The sequence below is a fragment of the Leptodactylus fuscus genome, chromosome 1, assembly GCF_031893055.1.
Source record: "Leptodactylus fuscus isolate aLepFus1 chromosome 1, aLepFus1.hap2, whole genome shotgun sequence".
NCBI lineage: Eukaryota > Metazoa > Chordata > Amphibia > Anura > Leptodactylidae > Leptodactylus > Leptodactylus fuscus.
The window spans coordinates 359805275-359826248 of NC_134265.1; the positions used below are offsets into that span (position 1 = coordinate 359805275).

Here is a 20974-nt window from a genome sequence, read left to right on the forward strand (position 1 = left end):
ATCAGAGAATGACGGGAGGAAGCTGAGCAGTGATTGGTGATATCAGAGAATGACGGGAGGAAGCTGAGCAGTGATTGGTAGTATCAGAGAATGACGGGAGGAAGCTGAGCAGTGATTGGTGGTGTCAGAGAATGACGGGAGGAAGCTGAGCAGTGATTGGTGGTATCAGAGAATGACGGGAGGAAGCTGAGCAGTGATTGGTAGTATCAGAGAGAATGACGGGAGGAAGCTGAGCAGTGATTGGTAGTATCAGAGAGAATGACGGGAGGAAGCTGAGCAGTGATTGGTGGTATCAGAGAATGAGGGGAGGAAGCTGAGCAGTGATTGGTGGTATCAGAGAGAATGACGGGAGGAAGCTGAGCAGTGATTGGTGGTATCAGAGAATGATGGGAGGAAGCTGAGCAGTGATTGGTAGTATCAGAGAATGACGGGAGGAAGCTGAGCAGTGATTGGTGGTATCAGAGAATGACGGGAGGAAGCTGAGCAGTGATTGTAGTATCAGAGAATGAGGGGAGGAAGCTGAGCAGTGATTGGTGGTATCAGAGAATGACGGGAGGAAGCTGAGCAGTGATTGGTGGTATCAGAGAATGACGGGAGGAAGCTGAGCAGTGATTGGTGGTATCAGAGAATGAGGGGAGGAAGCTGAGCAGTGATTGGTGGTATCAGATAATGACGGGAGGAAGCTGAGCAGTGATTGGTGGTATCAGATAATGACGGGAGGAAGCTGAGCAGTGATTGGTGAGGAGGAAGCTGAGCAGTGATTGGTGGTATCAGATAATGACGGGAGGAAGCTTAGCAGTGATTGGTGGTATCAGAGAATGACGGGAGGAAGCTGAGCAGTGATTGGTGGTATCAGATTGACTGGAGGAAGCTGAGCAGTGATTGGTGGTATCAGAGAGAATGACGGGAGGAAGCTGAGCAGTGATTGGTGGTATCAGAGAGAATGACGGGAGGAAGCTGAGCAGTGATTGGTGGTATCAGAGTATGATGGGAGGAAGCTGAGCAGTGATTGGTGGTATCAGAGAATGACGGGAGGAAGCTGAGCAGTGATTGGTGGTATCAGAGAATGACGGGAAGAAGCTGAGCAGTGATTGGTGGTATCAGAATGACTGGAGGAAGCTGAGCAGTGATTGGTGGTATCAGAGAGAATGATGGGAGGAAGCTGAGCAGTGATTGGTGAGGAGGAAGCTGAGCAGTGATTGGTGGTGTCAGAGAATGATGGGAGGAAGCTGAGCAGTGATTGGTGGTATCAGAGAATGAGGGGAGGAAGCTGAGCAGTGATTGGTAGTATCAGAGAGAATGACGGGAGGAAGCTGAGCAGTGATTGGTAGTATCAGAGAGAATGACGGGAGGAAGCTGAGAAGTGATTGGTGGTATCAGAGAATGAGGGGAGGAAGCTGAGCAGTGATTGGTGGTATCAGAGAGAATGACGGGAGGAAGCTGAGCCGTGATTGGTGGTATCAGAGAATGATGGGAGGAAGCTGAGCAGTGATTGGTAGTATCAGAGAATGAGGGGAGGAAGCTGAGCAGTGATTGGTGGTATCAGAGAATGACGGGAGGAAGCTGAGCAGTGATTGGTGGTATCAGGGAATGACAGGTGGAAGCTGAGCAGTGATTGGTGGTATCAGGGAATGACGGGAGGAAGCTGAGCAGTGATTGGTGGTATCAGAGAATGACGGGAGGAAGCTGAGCAGTGATTGGTGGTATCAGAGAGAATGACGGGAGGAAGCTGAGCAGTGATTGGTAATATCAGAGAATGATGGGAGAAAGCTGAGCAGTGATTGGTGATATCAGGGAATGACGGGAGGAAGCTGAGCAGTGATTGGTGGTATCAGAGAGAATGGCGGGAGGAAGCTGAGCAGTGATTGGTGGTATCAGAGAGAGTAACGGGAGGAAGCTGAGCAGTGATTGGTGATATTAGAGAATGATGGGAGGAAGCTGAGCAGTGATTGGTGATATCAGAGACAATGACGGGAGAAAGCTGAGCAGTGATTGGTGGTATCAGAGAGAATGACGGGAGGAAGCTGAGCAGTGATTGGTGATATTAGAGAATGATGGGAGGAAGCTGAGCAGTGATTGGTGATATTAGAGAATGATGGGAGGAAGCTGAGCAGTGATTGGTGGTATCAGAGAATGACGGGAGGAAGCTAAGCAGTGATTGGTGATATCAGAGAATGATGGGAGGAAGCTGAACCGTGATTGGCGGTATCAGGGAATGACGGGAGGAAGCTGAGCAGTGATTGGTGATATCAGAGAATGACGGAAGGAAGCTGAGCAGTGATTGGTGATATCAGAGAATGATGGGAGGAAGCCGAACCGTGATTGGCGGTATCAGGGAATGACGGGAGGAAGCTGAGCAGTGATTGGTGATATCAGAGAGAATGACGGGAGGAAGCTAAGCAGTGATTGGTGGTATCAGGGAATGACGGGAGGAAGCTGAGCAGTGATTGGTGGTATCAGGGAATGACAGCAGGAAGCTGAGCAGTGATTGGTGGTATCAGAGAGAATGGTGGGAGGACGCTGAGCAGTGATTGGTGGTATCAGAGAATGACGGGAGGAAGCTGAGCAGTGATTGGTGGTATCAGAGAATGGCGGGAGGAAGCTGAGCAGTGATTGGTGGTATCAGAGTGAATGGTGGGAGGAAGCTGAGCAGTGATTGGTGGTATCAGAGAGAATGGTGGGAGGAAGCTGAGCAGTGATTGGTGGTATCAGAGAATGACGGGAGGAAGCTGAGCAGTGATTGGTGGTATCAGAGAATGGCGGGAGGAAGCTAAGCAGTGATTGGTGGTATCAGAGAATGATGGGAGGAAGCTGAGCAGTGATTGGTGGCATCAGAGAATGACGGGAAGAAGCTGAGCAGTGATTGGTGGTATCAGAGAGAATGACGGGAGGAAGCTGAGCAGTGATTGGTGGTATCAGAGAGAATGATGGGAGGAAGCTGAGCAGTGATTGGTGAGGAGGAAGCTGAGCAGTGATTGGTGGTATCAGAGAATGACGGGAGGAAGCTGAGCAGTGATTGGTGGTATCAGAGAATGATGGGAGGAAGCTGAGCAGTGATTGGTGGTATCAGAGAGTGACGGGAGGAAGCTGAGCAGTGATTGGTGGTATCAGAGAATGACGGGAGGAAGCTGAGCAGTGATTGGTGGTATCAGGGAATGACGGGAGGAAGCTGAGCAGTGATTGGTGGTATCAGAGAATGACGGGAGGAAGCTGAGCAATGATTGGTGGTATCAGAGAATAACGGGAGGAAGCTGAGCAGTGATAGGTGGTATCAGAGAGAAGGACAGGAGGAAGCTGAGCAGTGATTGGTAATATCAGAGAATGATGGGAGAAAGCTGAGCAGTGATTGGTGATATCAGGGAATGACGGGAGGAAGCTGAGCAGTGATTGGTGGTATCAGAGAGAATGACGGGAGGAAGCTGAGCAGTGATTGGTGGTATCAGAGTATGATGGGAGGAAGCTGAGCAGTGATTGGTGATATTAGAGAATGATGGGAGGAAGCTGAGCAGTGATTGGTGGTATCAGAGACAATGACGGGAGGAAGCTGAGCAGTGATTGGTGGTATCAGAGAGAATGACGGGAGGAAGCTGAGCAGTGATTGGTGATATTAGAGAATGATGGGAGGAAGCTGAGCAGTGATTGGTGATATCAGAGAATGACGGGAGGAAGCTGAGCAGTGATTGGTGATATCAGAGAGAATGACGGGAGGAAGCTAAGCAGTGATTGGTGGTATCAGGGAATGACGGGAGGAAGCTGAGCAGTGATTGGTGGTATCAGGGAATGACAGCAGGAAGCTGAGCAGTGATTGGTGGTATCAGAGAATGACAGGAGGAAGCTGAGCAGTGATTGGTGGTATCAGATAATGACGGGAGGAAGCTGAGCAGTGATTGGTGGTATCAGATAATGACGGGAGGAAGCTGAGCAGTGATTGTTGGTATCAGAGAGAATGACGGGAGGAAGCTGAGCAGTGATTGGTGGTATCAGAGTATGATGGGAGGAAGCTGAGCAGTGATTGGTGATATTAGAGAATGATGGGAGGAAGCTGAGCAGTGATTGGTGGTATCAGAGACAATGACGGGAGGAAGCTGAGCAGTGATTGGTGGTATCAGAGAGAATGACGGGAGGAAGCTGAGCAGTGATTGGTGATATTAGAGAATGATGGGAGGAAGCTGAGCAGTGATTGGTGATATCAGAGAATGACGGGAGGAAGCTGAGCAGTGATTGGTGATATCAGAGAGAATGACGGGAGGAAGCTAAGTAGTGATTGGTGGTATCAGGGAATGACGGGAGGAAGCTGAGCAGTGATTGGTGGTATCAGGGAATGACAGCAGGAAGCTGAGCAGTGATTGGTGGTATCAGAGAATGACGGGAGGAAGCTGAGCAGTGATTGGTGGTATCAGGGAATGACAGCAGGAAGCTGAGCAGTGATTGGTGGTATCAGAGAATGACGGGAGGAAGCTGAGCAATGATTGGTGGTATCAGAGAATAACGGGAGGAAGCTGAGCAGTGATAGGTGGTATTAGAGAGAAGGACAGGAGGAAGCTGAGCAGTGATTGGTAATATCAGAGAATGATGGGAGAAAGCTGAGCAGTGATTGGTGATATCAGGGAATGACGGGAGGAAGCTGAGCAGTGATTGGTGGTATCAGAGAGAATGACGGGAGGAAGCTGAGCAGTGATTGGTGGTATCAGAGTATGATGGGAGGAAGCTGAGCAGTGATTGGTGATATTAGAGAATGATGGGAGGAAGCTGAGCAGTGATTGGTGGTATCAGAGACAATGACGGGAGGAAGCTGAGCAGTGATTGGTGGTATCAGAGAGAATGACGGGAGGAAGCTGAGCAGTGATTGGTGATATTAGAGAATGATGGGAGGAAGCTGAGCAGTGATTGGTGATATCAGAGAATGACGGGAGGAAGCTGAGCAGTGATTGGTGATATCAGAGAGAATGACGGGAGGAAGCTAAGCAGTGATTGGTGGTATCAGGGAATGACGGGAGGAAGCTGAGCAGTGATTGGTGGTATCAGGGAATGACAGCAGGAAGCTGAGCAGTGATTGGTGGTATCAGAGAATGACAGGAGGAAGCTGAGCAGTGATTGGTGGTATCAGATAATGACGGGAGGAAGCTGAGCAGTGATTGGTGGTATCAGATAATGACGGGAGGAAGCTGAGCAGTGATTGTTGGTATCAGAGAGAATGACGGGAGGAAGCTGAGCAGTGATTGGTGGTATCAGAGTATGATGGGAGGAAGCTGAGCAGTGATTGGTGATATTAGAGAATGATGGGAGGAAGCTGAGCAGTGATTGGTGGTATCAGAGAATGACGGGAGGAAGCTGAGCAGTGATTGGTGGTATCAGATAATGACGGGAGGAAGCTGAGCAGTGATTGGTGGTATCAGATAATGACGGGAGGAAGCTGAGCAGTGATTGGTGATATTAGAGAATGATGGGAGGAAGCTGAGCAGTGATTGGTGGTATCAGAGACAATGACGGGAGGAAGCTGAGCAGTGATTGGTGGTATCAGAGAGAATGACGGGAGGAAGCTGAGCAGTGATTGGTGATATTAGAGAATGATGGGAGGAAGCTGAGCAGTGATTGGTGATATCAGAGAATGACGGGAGGAAGCTGAGCAGTGATTGGTGATATCAGAGAGAATGACGGGAGGAAGCTAAGCAGTGATTGGTGGTATCAGGGAATGACGGGAGGAAGCTGAGCAGTGATTGGTGGTATCAGGGAATGACAGCAGGAAGCTGAGCAGTGATTGGTGGTATCAGAGAATGACAGGAGGAAGCTGAGCAGTGATTGGTGGTATCAGATAATGACGGGAGGAAGCTGAGCAGTGATTGGTGGTATCAGATAATGACGGGAGGAAGCTGAGCAGTGATTGTTGGTATCAGAGAGAATGACGGGAGGAAGCTGAGCAGTGATTGGTGGTATCAGAGTATGATGGGAGGAAGCTGAGCAGTGATTGGTGATATTAGAGAATGATGGGAGGAAGCTGAGCAGTGATTGGTGGTATCAGAGAATGACGGGAGGAAGCTGAGCAGTGATTGGTGGTATCAGATAATGACGGGAGGAAGCTGAGCAGTGATTGGTGGTATCAGATAATGACGGGAGGAAGCTGAGCAGTGATTGGTGGTATCAGAGAGAATGACAGGAGGAAGCTGAGCAGTGATTGGTAATATCAGAGAATGATGGGAGAAAGCTGAGCAGTGATTGGTGATATCAGGGAATGACGGGAGGAAGCTGAGCAGTGATTGGTGGTATCAGAGAGAATGACGGGAGGAAGCTGAGCAGTGATTGGTGGTATCAGAGAGAGTAACGGGAGGAAGCTGAGCAGTGATTGGTGGTATCAGAGTATGATGGGAGGAAGCTGAGCAGTGATTGGTGATATTAGAGAATGATGGGAGGAAGCTGAGCAGTGATTGGTGATATCAGAGACAATGACGGGAGGAAGCTGAGCAGTGATTGGTGGTATCAGAGAGAATGATGGGAGGAAGCTGAGCAGTGATTGGTGGTATCAGAGTATGATGGGAGAAAGCTGAACCGTGATTGGTGGTATTAGAGAATGATGGGAGGAAGCTGAGCAGTGATTGGTGATATCAGAGACAATAACGGGAGGAAGCTGAGCAGTGATTGGTGGTATCAGAGAGAATGACGGGAGGAAGCTGAGCAGTGATTGGTGATATCAGAGACAATGACGGGAGGAAGCTGAGCAGTGATTGGTGGTATCAGAGAGAATGACGGGAGGAAGCTGAGCAGTGATTGGTGGTATCAGAGTATGATGGGAGGAAGCTGAACCGTGATTGGTGGTATTAGAGAATGATGGGAGGAAGCTGAGCAGTGATTGGTGATATCAGAGACAATGACGGGAGGAAGCTGAGCAGTGATTGGTGATATTAGAGAATGATGGGAGGAAGCTGAGCAGTGATTGGTGATATCAGAGACAATGACGGGAGGAAGCTGAGCAGTGATTGGTGGTATCAGAGAGAATGACGGGAGGAAGCTGAGCAGTGATTGGTGGTATCAGAGAGAATGACGTGAGGAAGCTGAGCAGTGATTGGTGGTATCAGAGAATGACAGGAGGAAGCTGAGCAGTGATTGGTGGTATCAGATAATGACGGGAGGAAGCTGAGCAGTGATTGGTGGTATCAGATAATGACGGGAGGAAGCTGAGCAGTGATTGGTGATATCAGAGAATGACGGGAGGAAGCTGAGTAGTGATTGGTGATATCAGAGAATGACGGGAGGAAGCTGAGCAGTGATTGGTGATATCAGAGAATGACGGGAGGAAGCTGAGCAGTGATTGGTGGTATCAGGGAATGACGGGAGGAAGCTGAGCAGTGATTGGTGATATCAGAGAATGACGGGAGGAAGCTGAGCAGTGATTGGTAATATCAGAGAATGATGGGAGAAAGCTGAGCAGTGATTGGTGGTATCAGGGAATGACAGCAGGAAGCTGAGCAGTGATTGGTGGTATCAGAGAATGATGGGAGGAAGCTGAGCAGTGATTGGTGGTATCAGGGAATGACAGCAGGAAGCTGAGCAGTGATTGGTGGTATCAGAGAATGACGGGAGGAAGCTGAGCAGTGATTGGTGGTATCAGAGAGAATGACTGGAGGAAGCTGAGCAGTGATTGGTGGTATCAGAGAATGGCGTGAGGAAGCTGAGCAGTGATTGGTGGTATCAGAGTATGATGGGAGGAAGCTGAGCAGTGATTGGTGATATTAGAGAATGACGGGAGGAAGCTGAGCAGTGATTGGTGGTATCAGAGAATGACGGGAGGAAGCTGAGCAGTGATTGGTGGTATCAGAGAATGACGGGAGGAAGCTGAGCAGTGATTGGTGATATCAGAGAATGACGGGAGGAAGCTGAGCAGTGATTGGTGGTATCAGAGAGAATGACGGGAGGAAGCTGAGCAGTGATTGGTGGTATCAGAGAATGGCGTGAGGAAGCCGAGCAGTGATTGGTGGTATCAGCGAATGACGGGAGGAAGCCGAGCAGTGATTGGTGGTATCAGAGAATGACGGGAGGAAGCCGAGCAGTGATTGGTGGTATCAGAGAATGACGGGAGGAAGCTGAGCAGTGATTGGTGGTATCAGAGAATGACGGGAGGAAGCTGAGCAGTGATTGGTGGTATCAGAGAATGACGGGAGGAAGCTGAGCAGTGATTGGTGATATCAGAGAATGACGGGAGGAAGCTGAGCAGTGATTGGTGATATCAGAGAATGACGGGAGGAAGCTGAGCAGTGATTGGTGATATCAGAGAATGGCGTGAGGAAGCTGAGCAGTGATTGGTGGTATCAGAGAATGACGGGAGGAAGCTGAGCAGTGATTGGTGGTATCAGAGAGAATGACGGGAGGAAGCTGAGCAGTGATTGGTGGTATCAGAGTATGATGGGAGGAAGCTGAGCAGTGATTGGTGATATTAGAGAATGATGGGAGGAAGCTGAGCAGTGATTGGTGATATCAGAGAATGACGGGAGGAAGCTGAGCAGTGATTGGTGGTATCAGAGAGAGTAACGGGAGGAAGCTGAGCAGTGATTGGTGGTATCAGGGAATGACGGGAGGAAGCTGAGCAGTGATTGGTGGTATCAGGGAATGACAGCAGGAAGCTGAGCAGTGATTGGTGGTATCAGAGAATGACAGGAGGAAGCTGAGCAGTGATTGGTGGTATCAGATAATGACGGGAGGAAGCTGAGCAGTGATTGGTGGTATCAGATAATGACGGGAGGAAGCTGAGCAGTGATTGGTGATATCAGAGAATGACGGGAGGAAGCTGAGCAGTGATTGGTGGTATCAGAGAATGACGGGAGGAAGCTGAGCAGTGATTGGTGGTATCAGAGAATGACGGGAGGAAGCTGAGCAGTGATTGGTGGTATCAGAGAATGACGGGAGGAAGCTGAGCAGTGATTGGTGGTATCAGGGAATGACGGGAGGAAGCTGAGCAGTGATTGGTGGGATCAGGGAATGACGGGAGGAAGCTGAGCAGTGATTGGTGGTATCAGAGAATGATGGGAGGAAGCTGATCAGTGATTGGTGGTATCAGAGAATGACGGGAGGAAGCTGAGCAGTGATTGGTGATATCAGAGAATGACGGGAGGAAGCTGAGCAGTGATTGGTGATATCAGAGAATGACGGGAGGAAGCTGAGCAGTGATTGGTGGTATCAGAGAATGGCGTGAGGAAGCTGAGCAGTGATTGGTGGTATCAGAGAATGATGGGAGGAAGCTGAGCAGTGATTGGTGGTATCAGAGAATGACGGGAGGAAGCTGATCAGTGATTGGTATCAGAGAATGACGGGAGGAAGCTGAGCAGTGATTGGTGATATCAGATAATGACGGGAGGAAGCTGAGCAGTGATTGGTGTTATCAGGGAATGACGGGAGGAAGCTGAGCAGTGATTGGTGGGGAGGAAGCTGAGCAGTGATTGGTGGGGAGGAAGCTGAGCAGTGATTGGTGGTATCAGGGAATGACGGGAGGAAGCTGAGCAGTGATTGGTGGTATCAGAGAATGACGGGAGGAAGCTGAGCAGTGATTGGTGATATCAGATAATGACGGGAGGAAGATGAACAGTGATTGGTGGTATCAGAGAATGATGGGAGGAAGCTGAGCAGTGATTGGTGGTATCAGAGAATGATGGGAGGAAGCTGAGCAGTGATTGGTGGTATCAGAGAATGACGGGAGGAAGCTGATCAGTGATTGGTATCAGAGAATGACGGGAGGAAGCTGATCAGTGATTGGTATCAGAGAATGACGGGAGGAAGCTGAGCAGTGATTGGTGATATCAGATAATGACGGGAGGAAGCTGAGCAGTGATTGGTGTTATCAGGGAATGACGGGAGGAAGCTGAGCAGTGATTGGTGGTATCAGAGAATGACGTAAGGAAGTTGAGCAGTGATTGGTGGGGAGGAAGCTGAGCAGTGATTGGTGGGGAGGAAGCTGAGCAGTGATTGGTGGTATCAGGGAATGACGGGAGGAAGCTGAGCAGTGATTGGTGGTATCAGAGAATGACGGGAGGAAGCTGAGCAGTGATTGGTGATATCAGATAATGACGGGAGGAAGATGAACAGTGATTGGTGATATCAGAGAATGATGGGAGGAAGCTGAGCAGTGATTGGTGGGAGGAAGCTGAGCAGTGATTATATGGAGATATCTTGGACTGATCTTCTTCCTTTTCCTCAGTTATTATCCACCATGAAGGACCTGCAGCAGTGCCGAGTACAGCAGAGGAACATCGCCGCCACTGTGGAGAAGCTCAATCTGTGCCTGCCCGGTAAGTCCAGGTGTATCTGTACATATGTCCAGTGCACGCTATCATACAGGGTATGGGACTGTACATATGTCCAGTGCACGCTATCATACAGGGTATGGGACAGGGTCGCTGTGTGTTATTGCTCTGTTGTGATTGTCGGTCTCTCTCTTTAGTGCTGGAGATGTACAGTAAATTAGAGGAGCAGATGAAGGCCAAAAGGTAAGTAGTCAGCGACTCGCCCTATAGTGCACTGATGTCATACATGACGGATACGGAGCTGTGCCTGCAATCTGGGACTTGTAGTCCTTACTCGGTTATCAGATATAGTGAGCACCCACTGCGTTACTGTTTTATGTAAGAACCTCTAAGCTCTTAACATTGTGTCTGTTCACAAGCTTGCTGACTGTTTCCAGTCAGTCAGGGACAGTCATGCGTTTCATTGACTTCCTCGACTCCTGAAGTTGTTCCTTTTGACCCCCATGTGAGGGCAGCAGCTACCAACGCTTGTGATGTTCTGATTGGATAACGTCTTTATTATAATATGGTCATGTGACTGCGCCCTCCTCCTCCTCCTGCTGTTTCGGCTTATTCACATGTGCGTCATATTCGCTAAACATAAAATCGGATCCATGTAATGACAGACGGCACCAGACCCCAATGACTATAACGGGGGGCTGCGGTATCCGGTGACCAGGCCGTACTTGCAGAACTTTCGTCCGTGATTTTAGATCTCAGATACAGATGTGACCGCAGCCTTATCTCCCCTTCCTGCAGCCTCCCGTCCATTAAGAATCCTTCAGCAAACACGAGCCCTGCCAAGGCAAACACTGAGGCCCCCGTAGCGCTGCCGCGAACGGGGTTTGTGGTTGGAGCAGTGGACGTATAAGATCTGTGTAATCGGATCACACCTCGCGTGCCCGCTCCTGCCGCCCGCTGCCATATTTACATTCCAAATGGTTTTAAGCTACTGTAGGAGAGCACCGCGTGCCAAGATCCTATCGCTCCGCCAGGGCGTATTGACACTTCTACCTCCCGGTGCCAGCGACATCAGCAGCCTCGATCTCCTTCCTGTGCTGATGGTTTGGTCCAGTGTATCAGCCCGGGGTCCTGACATTCAGCGAGATCTTAGAATTAGGGAAAGTATGTCATGGCCATGTGTTGTATAATTGCAGACATTACCCCGCACTGAAGACCATCGAGCAGATGGAGCACACTTACCTGCCGCAGGTCAGTCACTACCGCTTCTGTCACACCATGGTGGAGAACATCCCCAAGCTGCGCGAGGAGATCAAAGAGGTCTCCATGTCCGACCTGAAGGATTTCCTGGAGAGCATCCGCAAGCACTCGGAACGGATCGGGGAGTTGGCCATGAAGCAGGTAAGATGGGACTAAAACTCCCACCATGTTGTCTTGCTATGTGTCTATATAGAGGGTGACTGTTTTTTGGTGACTCCTGCAGACGGGGCCTGTGGACACCCCCTTTTCTGACAGGGCCTGCAGCCACCCCTTCCCTACACCTTTTTTTGGTTGACCAGCATTTTCTGGGGCTTACACATAAGGACAGGTCATTAATGTGATCGATGCGGTCTGACACCCAGCACCCCTACAGATCTAGCGAGCGCTGCGACCACTTTGCTGATGATGTCATGTTTATTGGTCACATGGTACAGCACCAACTCAGTCCCTTTCAAGTGAGGTGCAATACCTAGCACAACCACAATGATATGTACAGCGCTGCGCTTGGTATCCAGTGAAGAGGCTGCAACACTCACCTAAATTTCATGGCCTCTTCATCCAGCTGGTCTGTGGGGGGGTCTCAGGTTGTCATTAGAAGTCATCAGTATGTCTGTTCCAGAAAACCCCTTTAACATAACATGATGTAACAGGGGGCGCTGTCTACCATTCCCCCCTTATTTTTGTTGGGGTGCTCAGGACAGTCTGCCGGTCTCTCTTCTTGTAGGCTTGTGGTGAATCTAATACGACTAGTTGTCATCTCCTTACCTGACCAGTGGGTGGTGCTACATGTCCATTATGTGCCCTGTCCACTATACTAGCCCCTGTGCTGCTGATTAGGGGGCCCTGATGAAGTTGGGAGCCCCCTCTATTCGTTATGGAAAGTCCTAAATACCCACCAAGAATTACCCAGACATGGGCACCCCTAAACCTGGCACCCCTGTGACCTGTAACAAGGGGGTGCCCTGACTGTCCCCAGGTAGGGGGTGTAGGCTGGAGGACTTATGGTCCTGGCGCACCCTCTAATACTACTCCTGGCAGAACACGCTTGGTGCCCGCTGCGACTTCATGGCGGTTGATCACATTATAGAACCCCCCACCCTTCCTTCATTGCCCACCCCGGTCACCTCCCTTCTCCCCTAGTTGGCAGCCATCTTGTCTTGTCATTCCTGACAGTTCAGCCAAAGTTGAGGGATCTTTGGCGAGGGAAAGTGGCGGCAGCGGATGGTATGACGGCCTCCCGCCCCCGGGGGCATCGCTCTGTGGTCTCACAGCATGTGTTAAACTTTATGTGATACTGATTAAAACCGTGGCCTTCAGGGTGACTTGGCAGCGGCCAGAAATACTGGAAGCTAAACACTGCCAGACGGCCGGGGGTGCACGGGGAGGAAGGTGCGCGCCTCTCAATGTCTTCCTCCTCCCATATGGAAGCAATAGTGGGGCCGAGTGTAATTCACTGATCCTCGCAGCAGATGGAGGAACGTGCGAGATGCTATGAGGATTGGGAGATGTCAGACCCCGGCTTCCATACATTGGCGCGCCGTGGGGAAAGGGGGGGTGGTGTAGGGATCGCCGCTCCTGTACCTACTGCAGATACCCCACCCCAGGGCAGGAATGAGGACTTTATAAATGGAGGGTGCACAGGATTAGAAATCTGTCTGCTTCCTGGTACGAACAGCTCCACACTAGAACACAGGTTATAAATGGTATTGCAGCTCAGCCCCATTCACTTGATTATGCCATGTGACCTATGGGGTGATGTCATACCCAGAGGGCCGAGCACTTATTAGTCAGGGGTGGGGTTGAGCCCAGTTTTTAAAATCCGATTTTTCCATCATTTTCCAGCCGATCGCGAAATTTGCTCGATCGCCGATCGGAATCCGATCTTTCCCGATCGCTCATCCCTAATGTTAGCTTTTCCCACAATGATCGGCCAGTGGCAAAGCATTGTGGGAAATGACCTCCGACCTTGATCCCGTTGTAAAAGATCGGGAATTCTGATGGCGATCGTGAAATTTACTTGATCGCCGATCAGAATCCGATCTTTTCCGAACCCGATCGCTCAACCGTAGTCAGGGGTGTTAGTTGTCAATCCCCCCCTTCCTTCCTGATTTGATATTGATACTCCATTCTAATGCGTCACCGCACAAAGCTGTGTTTATTAATTTTAGGGATTTTTTTGCATTGTTGTTTTTTATTTTTTCACACTTCAAAAACAGTAAAAAAAAAAAAAATTCTCACTCTTCACCACTAGAGGGTGATACTGAACTGTGCACCCGGCCCATGGAAATACTAAGGCAGGTGGTGATGACCCTGGTGGAGGCCTGCTGTGTCATGGATCCAGTAGGTGGCGCTGCCTGTTAGAGTGAGGTACTACCAGACTGGTTAGGACAGGGATAGTTAGCCTCTGCTTGGATGGTGCAGCACCCCACAATACCGAGGCTCCAGGTGATTTACTTATGGTACTTGTAGGATAGCAGCACAGGAAGCCACACCATGTAAACAAATGCAGACAATGCCAGGAGCTCCTAGAGAAAGCCACAAATCACTCAAAACACTTAGTACCCCTTAATAGAACGAACAGACAAAAAATTGCCCAGAAAACCCCTTTAAGGACCTTGGATGATGGTACAGAGTCAGTCTCATATTTACAAAGGCCTCAGCGTGAGCCCTACCCCATCCTCTCCTGCGGACGGTGCCACCTCTGGGTAACCATTTGCACTGCAGCTGCTGGGACATGGCTTTAATGAACATCTAGACGGTCAGCCTGACATGCAAATCACTTCAGAGACGGCGCGCAGGAGGCAGCCCAGCATGGCAGCCACATGGCGCTCTCATCACAAGGTCATGTGTAGTGCGCGCGGTGTCCTGGTGGGTTTCCCATAGACACAGGACTACAGATGTGGAGAAAGAAGCCACATCCTGCCCAGCACATCACTGAGGAGGGGGATCTGTCTGCAGAGTGTCTGCTGTGCTCTACATGTACCTATAGAATACCGTACTCACCTGAGAGAGGTACAGTGACTGCAGAATAGTGAGCGCAGCTCTAGAGTATAATACAGGATAAGTAATGTAATGTATGTACACAGTGACTGTACCAGCAGAATAGTGAGCGCAGCTCTGGTGTATAATACAGGATAAGTAATGTAATGTATGTACACAGCGACTGCACCAGCAGAATAGTGAGCGCAGCTCTGGAGTATAATACAGGATAAGTAATGTAATGTATGTACACAGTGACTGCACCAGCAGAATAGTGAGTACAGCTCTGGAGTATAATACAGGATAAGTAATGTAATGTATGTACACAGTGACTGTACCAGCAGAATAGTGAGTACAGCTCTGGAGTATAATACAGGATAAGTAATGTAATGTATGTACACAGTGACTGTACCAGCAGAATAGTGAGCGCCGCTCTGGAGTATAATACAGGATAAGTAATGTAATGTATGTACACAGTGACTGTACCAGCAGAATAGTGAGCGCCGCTCTGGAGTATAATACAGGATAAGTAATGTAATGTATGTACACAGTGACTGCACCAGCAGAATAGTGAGCGCAGCTCTGGAGTATAATACAGGATAAGTAATGTAATGTATGTACACAGTGACTGTATCAGCAGAATAGTGAGCGCAGCTCTGGAGTATAATACAGGATAAGTAATGTAATGTATGTACACAGTGACTGTACCAGCAGAATAGTGAGCGCCGCTCTGGAGTATAATACAGGATAAGTAATGTAATGTATGTACACAGTGACTGTACCAGCAGAATAGTGAGCGCAGCTCTGGAGTATAATACAGGATAAGTAATGTAATGTATGTACACAGTGACTGTACCAGCAGAATAGTGAGCACAGCTCTGGAGTATAATACAGGATAAGTAATGTAATGTATGTACACAGTGACTGCACCAGCAGAACAGTGAGCACAGCTCTGGAGTGTAATACAGGATAAGTAAAGTAATGTATGTACACAGTGACTGAACCAGCAGAATAGTGAGCGCAGCTCTAGAGTATAATACAGGATAAGTAATGTAATGTATGTACACAGTGACTGCACCAGCAGAATAGTGAGTGCAGCTCTGGAGTATAATACAGGATAAGTAATGTAATGTATGTACACAGTGACTGTACCAGCAGAATAGTGAGCGCAGCTCTGGAGTATAATACAGGATAAGTAATGTAATGTATGTACACAGTGACTGTACCAGCAGAATAGTGAGCGCAGCTCTGGAGTATAATACAGGATAAGTAATGTAATGTATGTACACAGCGACTGCACCAGCAGAATAGTGAGCGCAGCTCTGGAGTATAATACAGGATAAGTAATGTAATGTATGTACACAGCGACTGCACCAGCAGAATAGTGAGCGCAGCTCTGGAGTATAATACAGGATAAGTAATGTAATGTATGTACACAGCGACTGCACCAGCAGAATAGTGAGCGCAGCTCTGGAGTATAATACAGGATAAGTAATGTAATGTATGTACACAGCGACTGCACCAGCAGAATAGTGAGCGCAGCTCTGGAGTATAATACAGGATAAGTAATGTAATGTATGTACACAGTGACTGCACCAGCAGAACAGTGAGCGCAGCTCTGGAGTGTAATACAGGATAAGTAAAGTAATGTATGTACACAGTGACTGAACCAGCAGAATAGTGAGCGCAGCTCTAGAGTATAATACAGGATAAGTAATGTAATGTATGTACACAGAGACTGTACCAGCAGAATAGTGAGCGCAGCTCTGGAGTATAATACAGGATAAGTAATGTAATGTATGTACACAGTGACTGCACCAGCAGAACAGTGAGCGCAGCTCTGGAGTATAATACAGGATAAGTAATGTAATGTATGTACACAGTGACTGCACCAGCAGAACAGTGAGCGCAGCTCTGGAGTATAATACAGGATAAGTAAAGTAATGTATGTACACAGTGACTGTACCAGCAGAATACTGAGCGCAGCTCTGGAGTATAATACAGGATAAGTAATGTAATGTATGTACACAGTGACTGCACCAGCAGAACAGTGAGCGCAGCTCTGGAGTATAATACAGGATAAGTAATGTAATGTATGTACACAGTGACTGCACCAGCAGAATAGTGAGCGCAGCTCTGGAGTATAATACAGGATAAGTAATGTAATGTATGTACACAGTGACTGCACCAGCAGAATAGTGAGCGCAGCTCTGGAGTATAATACAGGATAAGTAATGTAATGTATGTACACAGTGACTGTACCAGCAGAATAGTGAGCGCAGCTCTGGAGTATAATACAGGGTAAGTAATGTAATGTATGTACACAGTGACTGCACCAGCAGAACAGTGAGCGCAGCTCTGGAGTATAATACAGGATAAGTAATGTAATGTATGTACACAGTGACTGCACCAGCAGAATAGTGAGCGCAGCTCTGGAGTATAATACAGGATAAGTAATGTATGTACACAGTGACTGTACCAGCAGAATAGTGAGCTCAGCTCTGGAGTATAATACAGGATAAGTAATGTAATGTATGTACACAGTGACTGCACCAGCAGAATAGTGAGCGCAGCTCTGGAGTATAATACAGGATAAGTAATGTAATGTATGTACACAGTGACTGCACCAGCAGAATAGTGAGCGCAGCTCTGGAGTATAATACAGGATAAGTAATGTAATGTATGTACACAGTGACTGTACCAGCAGAATAGTGAGCGCAGCTCTGGAGTATAATACAGGATAAGTAATGTAATGTATGTACACCGTGACTGTACCAGCAGAATAGTGAGCGCAGCTCTGGAGTATAATACAGGATAAGTAATGTAATGTATGTACACAGTGACTGCACCAGCAGAATAGTGAGCGCAGCTCTGGAGTATAATACAGGATAAGTAATGTAATGTATGTACACAGTGACTGTACCAGCAGAATAGTGAGCGCAGCTCTGGAGTATAATACAGGATAAGTAATGTAATGTATGTACACAGTGACTGTACCAGCAGAATAGTGAGCGCAGCTCTGGGGTATAATACAGCATCAGTAATGTAATGTATATACACAGTGACTGTACCAGCAGAATAGTGAGCGCAGCTCTGGAGTATAATACAGGATAAGTAATGTAATGTATGTACACAGTGATTGTACCAGCAGAATAGTGAGCGCAGCTCTGGAGTATAATACAGGATGTAACTCAGGATCTGTACAGGATACGTTGTCATTCCTCTTTTATTCCTCCTGGTGAATGTATTTGTATGTCGCTGTATCACTGTGGGCTGCAGATTTGGAGCGTTGCCTTCATGTATGTCCGTCCACCAGAGCTTTCTTTGGATGGTGGCCCCTATGTAGGTAATACATAGACTCCAATGACTCTTGGATTGTACCATTTCCCAGTATTAAAGGGTCACTTCTGTGGTCTCCTGTGCACAGTGCCCTTACCCATCACCTGGAGGAGTGGTGTGTGCCCGGCCAGGACGACTCTGCACCATGTAGACAGTATGGCTGCTAGCCCTGATATGTGCCGCCATCTGGTTGGAGGCAGACGTAGCCTGAATCATAGCTCTGGCATTTGGCCGTGTATTCACATTCATGTATTCCACCTTGGTGTTTTCTGGGACCACACATTCTGCATAGGCCGGAGACACACAATCCACTTGGCATCCATCTATTCCTCACTTTCTGGACGTGATCATAGGATGTGTCCTGCAGCGGCTCTCCAGTGTCTACACTCAGATCTCCAGTGTCTACACTCAGATCTCCTGTTATTGTCCACCACGGTGACCACCAGTGTACTATTGTCTGCTCCAAAGCAGAGCCTGCTCAATCAGCTAGGACCTTCCATCGTAGGATCAGGAGAATGGACTGAAAAGCAACGTCTGGTCCTGAGGGACTCCATTGACTATAATGGGATTTGCAGCAAATGTAATGCACGGCCCTGTTATTGACATCTGATGAAGCAGCGGACATTGTGCCGTAGCACAGCGAGGTCCTCGGTATTTGGGGGTGCAGGCTATACATGGCCTTTACCTTGCCGAGTTCTCCAGGATCCTGGTGCACAGAGTAGTGTAAGACCATCATCTTCTCCAAAGAATAACCTTTACAGTTCTGACATCAGCCACTAGTGGGCAGTATTAGTTCACCTTGCATGGCTCTGGATAAGATCCCCAGGCGCACACAGTCTTGTGGATCAGAGGTGTATCTGGCGGATGGCGCCCCCTCCTCTATTATTATTGCACTCCTCATAGGGCATTACTAGTAGAACGCAGACAGTGCTCCTCCGTCTAGTGTCCATCTGCATTCACACGGATGAGAACAACGGACATTCACAACAGTAGTGTGAACATTCCCTTACTTGCATCCAGTTGCACTTGCTGGCAATGGGGATGACAGTGGGGCCCCCCAGGCTTCTATGACCTTTCCTGGTGTTCTGCTTTCCAGTCGTCCCCCCCCAGGCGTCATTATAAGGCCTTTACTAATAGAAAACATTAAAATGGTGTTTTTTCTCTCAAATGACAAACACATTGTTGAGCGCTGACTAACACCCGATGGCTGGGACATTAACTCCTTCATTACCTAGGCACGAGAAGCTGTGACTGTATGGAGGGGCAGTACTGACTGTATACTATAGGGGGCGTGCTGCATATGGTAAATATTAGGCAGCACCTGTGGACATGTTGCCCGGTACCGGTTTAGGCGCTTCCATGGCGTATACCCCGGGGATGGATATAAGATTGGGGCTGATCAGTAGGGGGCAGCGACGGGTTCACATGACCCTTGTGGTAAGACACAATTCATCCCTCGTTCAGACTGAATGGCGAGATGATTATAGGACGAGGAATGGAAATGTGCTGCAGAGAAAGCGCCTCTGTTCTCCGGCCTCTTGGCAGCCATGTCAGGCCCGTGAGTAATACCGCTCCTGCTCACAATGATGGGCAATAATTTATGGCACCCCGAGGTAGCGCATGGCTCCATTAGGGAGTATATAGGAAAAATCACATTGTCCTCTGGTAATGATGGATATCTATGAGCGGCCAGAAGTCAAATAACACACAAGTAACTATAAAGCTCCTGACTACTACATATACTGGTGGGAAGCTCCTGACTACTACATATACCGGTGATGGAGGAAGCTCCTGACTACTACATATACTGGTGGGAAGCTCCTGACTACTACATATACCGGTGATGGTGGAAGCTCCTGACTACTGCATATACTGGTGGGAAGCTCCTGACTACCACATATACCGGTGATGGAGGAAGCTCCTGACTACTACATATACTGGTGGGAAGCTCCTGACTACTACATATACCGGTGATGGAGGAAGCTCCTGACTACTACATATACTGGTGGGAAGCTCCCGACTACTACATATACTGGTGATGGAGGAAGCTCCTGACTACTACATATACTGGTAATGGAGGAAGCTCCCGACTACTACATATACTGGTGATGGAGGAAGCTCCTGACTACTACATATACTGGTAATGGAGGAAGCTCCTGACTACTACATATACTGGTGATGGAGGAAGCTCCTGACTACTGCATATACTGGTGATGGAGGATGCTCCTGACTACTACATATACTAGTGGGAAGCTCCTGACTACTACATATACTGGTGATGGAGGATGCTCCTGACTACTACATATACTAGTGGGAAGCTCCTGACTACTACATATACCGGTGATGGAGGAAGCTCCTGACTACTACATATACTGATGGGAAGCTCCTGACTACTACATATACTGATGATGGAGGATGCTCCTGACTACTACATATACTAGTGGGAAGCTCCTGACTACTACATATACTGGTGATGGAGGAAGCTCCTGACAACTACATATACTGGTGATGGAGGATGCTCCTGACTACTACATATACTAGTGGGAAGCTCCTGACTACTACATATACTGGTAATGGAGGAAGCTCTTGACTACTACATATACTGGTGATGGAGGAAGCTCCTGACTACTACATATACTGGTAATGTAGGAAGCTCCTGACTACTGCATATACTGGTGATGGAGGAAGCTCCTGACTACTGCATATACTGGTGATGGAGGATGCTCCTGACTACTACATATACTAGTGGGAAGCTCCTGACTACTACATATACTGGTGATGGAGGATGCTCCTGACTACTACATATACTAGTGGGAAGCTCCTGACTACTACATATACTGGTGATGGAGGATGCTCCTGACTACTACATATACTAGTGGGAAGCTCCTGACTACTACATATACCGGTGATGGAGGAAGCTCCTGACTACTACATATACTGATGGGAAGCTCCTGACTACTACATATACTGGTGATGGAGGATGCTCCTGACTACTACATATACTAGTGGGAAGCTCCTGACTACTACATATACTGGTGATGGAGGAAGCTCCTGACAACTACATATACTGGTGATGGAGGATGCTCCTGACTACTACATATACTAGTGGGAAGCTCCTGACTACTACATATACCGGTGATGGAGGAAGCTCCTGACTACTACATATACTG

The 20974-nt window shown here is 48.4% G+C and overlaps 1 protein-coding gene across 3 annotated transcripts in view; it reads left to right on the plus strand.

The window, feature by feature from the left end:
• EXOC6B (exocyst complex component 6B) overlaps positions 1–20974 on the plus strand; it is a 161585-nt gene that overhangs the window by 51783 nt on the left and 88828 nt on the right. For all 3 annotated transcript variants that reach the window (XM_075261823.1, XM_075261825.1, XM_075261828.1), the window contains exons 4-6: positions 10181–10271; positions 10424–10469; positions 11423–11627. In XM_075261823.1, coding sequence (XP_075117924.1) covers positions 10181–10271; positions 10424–10469; positions 11423–11627 — 342 coding nt within the window. The remainder of the gene's footprint in view (positions 1–10180; positions 10272–10423; positions 10470–11422; positions 11628–20974) is intronic.